The sequence below is a fragment of the Macrobrachium rosenbergii genome, chromosome 4, assembly GCF_040412425.1.
Source record: "Macrobrachium rosenbergii isolate ZJJX-2024 chromosome 4, ASM4041242v1, whole genome shotgun sequence".
Taxonomy (NCBI): domain Eukaryota; kingdom Metazoa; phylum Arthropoda; class Malacostraca; order Decapoda; family Palaemonidae; genus Macrobrachium; species Macrobrachium rosenbergii.
Window position 1 is genome coordinate 44,583,843 of NC_089744.1, and position 9,318 is coordinate 44,593,160.

The following is a 9,318-nucleotide window of genomic DNA, read 5'->3' on the forward strand; positions in this document are numbered from 1 at the left end:
TGCTGAAGCAATATTTACGGTAATGAATTACTTTCTGCAAGTCTCAATTAATGGTTGTTAGGATTTGCGACATGTCTGTATGATGATACTGTGTACTTCAGCTATTCTCGGTAAAGTTAACTTTCCTTTTCCAAATAGTGTAATAACGTAAATATTGTGTTTGCTACCTGTCCGACTTTTTGGTAGTAAACACACATCTGAAAGTCTCTTTTACAGGATGGCCCAAGGCAAAGGGTTAAGACACAGATGGCTAAACGTTGGCTTAAATGGTTATAGTGCTGTTACATCTTGCTACAATCAACCGTGCTTCCCCAATCCCAAACCACAACCCACACTGCACCAGTCATAAGCAGAGCTTTGACATGTGCATTGTAACACACAAGACTTAATACATAACAATCTCAATGTATGATAGGATTTGAGATATGTCTGCATAATGGTACTCGGTGTACTTCGAACTATGTCGGTAAAGGTTAACTGTTTTTTTCCTGAGTAGCATAAAAAACTTAATATTGCGTTCGCTACCTTGTTTGCTGATTGGCTTAATATAACATAAATATTTTGTTCTCTACCTATCGAATATTTTTGGCAAGGGATACATATCTGCAATCTCAAATCATGTTGGTTAGGATTTGAGATATGTTTGTATGATGGTACTGTGTACTTCATAACATTTGTCTGTAAATAATTAATTGAACATATTACAGTAAACCCCCTGTACTCACAGGGAATGCATACCACACCCCCCTGCGAATAACTAAAATCTGTGAATACTTAGAACCCTTCTAAAAACACTTAGCACTGCCTATTTTGATAGTTCAAACACACAAAACAAACAAAAACTTATGATGGGGTTAGGTTCCAAAAAAAACCCATCATTTGTTGGGAAAAACGTAAGAAATGACCAAAACGTATCTCAAACATAGCCTAGCCTACACTAGGTGTATTCAGTGCCATGTACTGTATACATATAAGGTAGCCTAGCCTACACTATAAAATATACTCTTTACATACATGGTATAGTGATTATTAATATCAGGTAATTCTGGCGATTCATGCAAAGTGACTTATGATAATTCAACACAAAGAGAAATTGAATAACAAACACGAATTAGCTTAGCCTACACATCCATGGATCTTTTAAAATGTTATGCCTTAATTCACTTTATCCAATAATATTGTATGTCCTCTTATATTGCTTGTGTTATAAATTGTGATCATAGTGATCAACGTTTTGGTTTGGAAATGTTTGCGCAGCATTTATTTCGCTGTGTTTAATGCAGTTCAGAGCAATTTTTTTGCTTCTAGTTAGCGTAAATGTATCTCTAGATACTTTATTTATATGGTGCAAGGTTATTTTTCGTTATACGAGTGTTTTTAAGTCGAAATATAGCTAAGATACCTCTCATTGTGAAATTAATTTATCTATTATTTTCGTTAGTAGATGACGATGGCCATTTGGGGGCGTCTGTTTTGTGTAAAAAAAAATTCAAGGTTCCGTTCGCTATTTTCACTTAATTTCATCTTAATACAAGCTTTATGTATTTATCATTTATCAGCGTAAAAATAACAGCAAAGTGTTCTTTCATGCACAGTAGTTTTGACTAAAATACTCTCTCTCCCATTTTAAGTACAATCGAGTTTCATCCATGTTGCCAATGCATGATAATTTACAGTATAGTCATTAGCAGCCTGAACATTGTTTTCTCAGCTTCAGCTACAACTTGCATCTTAAATTTAGCAACATATTTCCTTGCCGATCTTTTATCCATACCGAGTAAGGGTATAATATAAAAATATATTAATCCTATTCTACTTAATGTCAATTGTGCCATAACGTACAGTAATTGTTTATTACCGTACGATGGTTGAAATACCAGGTAAAAGGCTTTTGTTATCCGATTTGGTTATAAGCAAAACAGCAGTTTCTTGGTCGGTTGTTTATGACTGTATGCATTTATGCAAGAGTATAACGTTACTAACAATGCTTTTATCATTCTCTTCTACTTTTTTAACTAGAAGATGGGGTAAAGAGATGGAGGAAAAGTTGTCTACTGTAATATGGTCTCCCTCACTGCCTGATTATGCTGCTGCCTGTGCCCACGCAAAATTTAAAAATATTTTACAAATAATATTGTGGTATCGGTATTAATTGCTTACCCCATTGCAAAATCGAATTATCGTAAGGTGAATTATCGTAACTCGAGCATTACCTGAGTATTTTAATAGTTTTATCACAAAAAGTGAATTTAGTCATGAAGATGAGATGAAAATACAGTATTTAGTGAATATTTCTCGGTGAAAAAATACCGTGAATGGCTGAATTTTTAAGCAAATAATTGGTAGACACGTTCCAAAGAGAAATCCTTGAATATATTAGTCTGCGAATCGTGAGAATGCGAATCCGGGGGGGGTTTACTGTTTTACACTTTCCTTTGCAGAGAACTGAAAAGTGTAATGGCAGGAATGCAGAAGAGAATTTTGCTTAATGTTTTGGTTACTATGAGCTTTAGCAAGAAGACGTTCTCGTCAGCTGAGAACTGCTTTGGTACTTGATTCGGCAGTACATATACTAAACCAGATGACATGAATTGTTTAGTTCCACATTCTTTAGCTCATACTAAGAGCTCTCGCCTGGCACCAACTCCAGAGCACTGGGCACCCACTATCGAGTACTTCAGCACCCACTCTCGGGCTCTCGGCACCCGTGCTCGGGGACTTCGTTGCCCGCTCTCATTTGCTTGGCACCAGTTACTAAGATCCTGGTACCAACTCGCAGGTGCTTGGCGCCAGTTACTGAGATCCTGGTGCCAACTCTCGGGCTCTTGGCGCCAGTTACTGAGGTCCTGGTGCCAACTTTTGGGTGTTCGGCGCCAGTTACTGAGATCCTGGTGCCGACTCTCTCCTACTGCTGGCCCTCCTGCCCTTTTTTTTTTTTTTTTTTTTTTTTTTTTTTTTTTTATCCACTTTCTCCTGTGCCTGGCTCCCTCGCTTCCTTCCCGTGCCATTGCCAGTCTTGTGTCAGGGTTAACAGATGTTAACCTTGTAATAATAGTGAAGTGTTGTGCAGTGGAAGAGGTGGCTACTCATCCCTCGGTGCTCCTAGACAAAGGTCCATGCCAGACTCCCTTGCACCAGGGAGGAGGCAAACTGGAAGTCCAAGGGAGGTTGGGGGTTTACACACAGGTAGTTGCCCCCTCAGTCAAGCTGTTGCCCATCCCAGGTATCGACAGACAGCCACTGGAAAGGCATCTTACTGGATGTGTAGTGAAGGGGTAGCTCTCTGGCCCCTTGGATCTCCTAAACCCAGTCCCTGTCAGACTCCCATGCACCAGGGAGGAGGCATACTGAAGTCCATGGGAGTCCGGAGGAGTTTGTCCCCGGGTAGTTGCCCCTCAGTCGAGCCTGCTGTCCGCAGGTGTTGACGGACAGCCATTGTAAAGGCGTCCATAGAGATGTACTTTTTGAAGGACACTCCTGGCTATGCTGCCATGTCACTACAGGTTAAGTGGAGGCATGTGACGCCCGTATTGGTGCCAGGTGGAACATATGCTCCCAAGTGCTTAACCCTTAAACGCCTGTTGGACGTAGCAAACGTCGACTAAAATTGTCTGTTGAATGCCGAGTGGACGTAGCAAACGTCGACTACAAAAAATTTCAACCTTCGTCAACTTTGACTTGACCGAAATGGTTGAAAACGCAATTGTAAGCTAAAACTCTTACATTCTAGTAATATTCAATCATGTACCTTCATTTTGCAACAGATTGAAGTCTCTAGCACAATATTTCGATTTATGGTGAACTTTTTTTTGCCCTCAGCGGTAAAAAAACAGAAATTTTTCATTTTGTTATTTTGCACTGTTCTATATTAGCCGTTACATAAAGTTTTATAATGAAAATGTGCGCAATTTCATGTACAATACAACAGAAAATAAATTTCAGAAATTTTCTTTCGTCATTTTGTCAATTTTGACTCGACCAAAATGGTCAAAAACGCAATTTTTGCACTGTTCTATATTAGAAAAACTTTTTCCTTACCGTTACATAAAGTTTTATATATGAAAATGAAAATGCGCAATTTCATGTACAATACAACAGAAAATAACTCATGGTTGTAGCTTTATCAGTTTTGAAATATTTTCATATAAATCACGATAACTGCCAAAATTTCAACCTTCGTCAATTTTGACTCGACCGAAATGGTCAAAAACGCAATTGTAAGCTAAAACTCTTACATTCTAGTAATATTCAATCATTTACCTTCATTTTGCAACCAATTGGAAGTCTCTAGCACAATATTTCGATTTATGGTGAATTTTTGAAAAAACTTTTCCTTACATCTCGCCAGAAATTCTTTTTCACGTTGTCGTAATGTTTGCACTGTTTTATATTAGTCGTTACATAAAGTTTTATATATGGAAATGTGCGCAATTTCATGTAGAATACAACAGAAAATAACTCATGGTTGTAGCTTTTATCAGTTTTGAAATATTTTCATATAAATCACGATAACTGCCAAAATTTCAAGCTTCGTCAACTTTAACTCGACCGAAATGGTAAAAACGCAATTATAAGCTAAAACTCTTACATTCTAGTAATATTCAATCATGTACCTTCATTTTGCAACAAACTGGAAGTCTCTAGCACAATATTTCGAGTTATGGTGAATTTCTGAAAAAAAATTTTTCCTTACGCTCGCGCTATGTAACTCGGCCGAACATCTCAGAAATTTTTTCGTCATGTTGTCGTAATGTTTGCATCGTTTTACATTAGTCGTTACATAAACTTTTATATATGAAAATGTGTGCAATTTCATGTAGAGTACAACAGAAATTAGCTCATGGTTGTAGCTTTTATCAGTTTTTGAAATATTTTCACATAAATCACGATAACTGCCAAAATTTCAACCTTCAGTCAATTTTAACTCGACCGAAATGGTAAAAAAACGCAATTGTAAGCTAAAACTCTTACATTCTAGTAATATTCAATCGTTTACCTTCATTTTGCAATAAATTGGAAGTCTCTAGCACAATATTTCGATTTATGGTGAATTTTTTAAAAAAACATTTTCCTTATGTCTGCGCGGTAACTCGGCCGAACATCTCTGAAATTCTTTCGTCTCTTTGTCGTAATATTTGCACCATTTTATATTAGTCGATACATAAAGTTTTATATATGAAAATGTGCGCAATTTCATTTACAATACAACAAAAAATAACTCATGGTTGTAGCTTTTATCAGTTTTGAAATATTTTCATATAAATCACGATAAATAGAAAAAAATTTGACTTTTGGTCAACTTTAACTCGACCGAAATGGTCGAAAACTGCAATTGTAAGCTAAAACACTTACAGTCTAGTAATATTCAATCAATTACCTTCATTTTTCAACAAACGGGAAGTCTCTAGCACAATATTTCGATTTATGGTGAATTTTGAAAAAAATTTTTACGATCCGCATGTTACATTTAATTCATGCATCATTTTGTGATAATATTTTCTCTGTGTTGCTTTGATCATTTTAAAATTTGTTAAATACCAAAATCATCGCAATTTAGTGTACAATACAACTAAAAAAAATTAAGTCATTACCTTTAACCGTTTTGCTTACAGCGCGATTTGTATACGAGTTTTTTTTTTTCGCTGTCTCATATTCCAATATTTATATATGATAATGATATTTTTTTCATTTCTGATGGTTGCATACTAAACTTCAGGCAATGACAAAAAAAAAGCCAAAAATGAACTCTTAATCTTAAAAACTAAGTGTGCTGTGATTTTTTGAAAAAAAAAATTTTTCCGCTTCGGCACTAACTCACCGAACGCCGCCGGCATACGGGAGACGTTTTTGTAAATAGGGCTTTGGCGTTAAAGGGTTAATAGCACCCGAGCTCCCTATAGCGCCAGAGCTCGTCTTAATAGAGCTTCCAGCACCAGCTCTCATGCGTCTGGCGCCAGCCTACTACTAGCTGACGCCAGTCTCTCTTTAGCTTGGCACTTGTCTCTTCTGAGAACAGACTGTTGTTATTTTTGAGTGCAATTTCCAATTGAACGCCTAGCTCCGGTCTTCAAGTAACCAACTGTAGTCTCTGATCGTCGGGTGTTGTTCTTCAGTATCTCTTAGGCAGTTTTGCCTCTTTTCAGCCCATTCCACCTTCACCTGGAGTTCCAGATGGGCCGAATTGCTCCCTTTTGCGACATCAATTAGTGTTTCAAAGCACTGTCCTTTGCAGACAGTGAGTTTTGTGTACGAATTTATGAGCATGTTGAAGAAGGCTGTCACCGCTTCAGGGAGTTGGGAGTCTGACTTAGTTTTTTTTTTTGAAAGGGAGCAAGACTAGTGTTTTTTGTCCTTCTGTTCCTCTGATGCTTAGACGGAATTAGTCCTGCAGCAGAAGTCATCACTCTTGGTTGTCCCCCCTCGATTTGGGACCACCATGATGTGGGGGGTTGAGTCCAAGAGTCCCATATACCATTATATTTTTCTTTGAATTAATTTTTGTGGATAGTATTCTCATAATACCTTTGGTCATGGCAAGCGGGTTTGGTTTACACTTGAGCCACTATAATCATGTTGTGCCATCCCCTATGGAGTTGGGTAGGGACGCGGACATATGGGAGTCAGTTCTCACTTGTGCCATTGGTGGAAGAATAAACTCCTTGAAAGGTTGATGATATCTTTTAAGGTTGATGATATCTTTTTAAGGTTTTCAGGTTTATTATTATTTTTTTTACCCCTCAAATCTTTATGTCTAGCATTTATAAGGATTCGAGTATCCCTGGACCCTCTGATAGTACTGTTCTGGCACAGATGTCGACCTCTGCACCCACCGTGGAGATTGAAATTTTTCCAAATGTTGATGACTTCTCCAAAAATAAATTGGCAAAAAGCCACTCAATCTCTCTTTGACCTCTGTACCTCAGCATCTCATAATTGAATAAAAACAAACCCTTTTGGTCAACCATAAACTACTAAGGATTTTGAACTCATTGCTCATTTTAAATTACAATTTTTAATAATGAGAGTAATGTAAAAACTGATTGATCTTAAACTCACTTTCTGCTTAAGAGAAGGCACCAAATGGTAAAAGGTAAAATATTCAGTTTATATCTAGTTCTGTGCTAAATGAGAAACAAGTAATAATGTCATATTTTATGAGTTTTCTTCTCTGTAACCATAATGCACAGCATCATGTGGGAAAATGAAGTATATTGTGTTTAGGAACATTATATGATATTTGTAATTATGGAACCCGTGTCATCCAGAATAGTCTGATAGGTTGCTTGAGAACCTATACATTTAACTTACATTGTAGATGGCTGTAGTCTTATTAGCATTTGGTTTTGTGACAGTCCTCTGGATTGTCTTCTGTTACACTATTGTATAACAATGATAAAATTAGACTTACCCAGCTTACATGGTTTTTGAAAGGACTTTTTTCTTTTTCTAGGGTACGTAATGGCGCCACCATGGATGTGGATGATGATGTAAGATATTTTTAATATGTTTGGATGTAGATGATGATGAATGGTTTTATTAATGCTCTAATTTTATGTGATAGAAAATTCCATACGTATAATTTAATTTTGAGCCTTTGTCTTTTGAGATAACTTTCAACAAATGTCATTACAATTCTGATGTTTATAGACCATTTTGTATCAAGGTTGTTATGTTATAAATGAATAGTGTACATGTATAAAATTAGAATTTTTGATGTCTCTTCTACTGAATATTCAGTGAATAAGTACTGCTTCTTGTATAAGTGAAGACATTTTGAGTGTTAGAATTTGGCACAAATTATATATGATTAAAGTAAACATTCCACTTGTTCCTTTTATTTCATAAGAATTATAAAGAAAAAGGCAGTTATTTTGCAAAAGTTGAAAGTATTTTATATTTTTCCTATTTTAGAAGCACTGCAGCACACTACATTTTCATAAATACAGTAACAACATATTTGCAACATGTATATAATTTGGTATATACACTTAAAAGGTCAGTGGCCATCTCTACTAAGTATGGGTCTCATTTATTTAATTCTATTTTATTTATTAGTTCTGGTATAGATTCCCAGTAGAAAACATGATTTCCCAGTAATATTCGTTATTATTATTGTTTCTTCAGGAAGTACTATTTTTTTTAACTATTTTTTGAGGAAGTCCCTTTTTTTTAAATTTACAGAATTCTTGTTAAAATGTATTAGTACTACACTGTGGTATGTAAACTGAACCAAGTGCCTTAATGGTGTCCGTCCCAAACTAGTTGTTGTTTACCTTACATTGTAAAATCTAGTATATCTAGTCGTAAATCAAAGCTACATTTTGTAAACATGTTTACTACAAGTTTTGTACTAAATGTAGACCATATTTGAAAATTTGTTTCACAATGTTTCAGTGTGAAAATGAAGTTAAAGTTTCTAGTTAAATACACTGAAAATTTAAGGAAATTTTCTTGCTGTACTTATAAGTTTACAAGCTCAAATGTATGTACCATACATAAGTTTACAAGCACAAATATATGTCCCATATATACTTGTTATGTAACATTAATTAATGGTTTCAGGCCAATGTAAAATTAATTTATTTGTTAATTTATAGGTCTGGTATCAAGTACCTGTAATAAAAAATTATTTCTTTTCTTTAAGTACTTGAATTGTTGTTTTTTTGTCAAAGGTGTAACATTTGTTTTTGTCAGATACTCTATTTTGTTGCCATTTAATTTGCGGACATTTTATTCTGTTAAGTGGCATAGAAAAATATTTAGTACTGTAATAGCATACTTTATTGTATTTTGTATTTGATAACTATGATTGTGTGATATTGTAAGACTAAATTCTGTTATCTAGTCGTAGAGATTGAGGATACTTTTTGTAAAAGTTTATATTTACTGCCATTTTCAAAATTAATAAATGTAAAAATAAAATACTTTTACACTTTTTGTGTAACATGTCAGAGTAATTCAAGAGACCTAACAACAATTTTTTCAAAGTTTCAACAAAAGACGTGTTGAGTGGAGAAAGTTTATTCTTAATTATTATAAAATACTGGAACTGCCTCCCTTATGATGAGTTACTGCAAGACCAGATAAAAAGATTTTTGGAATTGTCATAGGAATAATATGATTGAACTTTTGTTCATGTGGAAGTCAGTTACTACTTTTCTTACAATTTAAAGATTGTGAAATTTAGATATTAACATGAGAAACATGCCGTGATCAAATTTAAATGAAATTGCTGGCATTTTCATCTTTACAAAGCTCACTTCTTCACTGTAAACTCATCACTCATTAATATCTTTAATCTATGTAATGACTTAGCTT

The 9,318-nt window shown here is 35.1% G+C and overlaps 1 protein-coding gene across 20 annotated transcripts in view; it reads left to right on the top strand.

Annotated features, from left to right (window-relative positions):
- The window catches only part of LOC136833716 (UDP-N-acetylglucosamine transferase subunit ALG13-like), a 539,859-nt gene extending 530,935 nt beyond the window's left edge, over window positions 1–8,924 (top strand). For all 20 annotated transcript variants that reach the window (XR_010851592.1, XR_010851593.1, XM_067095956.1 and 17 more), the window contains one exon: window positions 7,451–8,924. Coding sequence is in view for 18 of the 20 variants with exons in the window: in XM_067095956.1 (XP_066952057.1) it covers window positions 7,451–7,491 (41 nt within the window). In the remaining 2 variants the exon portion in view is untranslated. The remainder of the gene's footprint in view (window positions 1–7,450) is intronic.
- The last annotated feature ends 394 nt before the right edge of the window (window positions 8,925–9,318 follow it).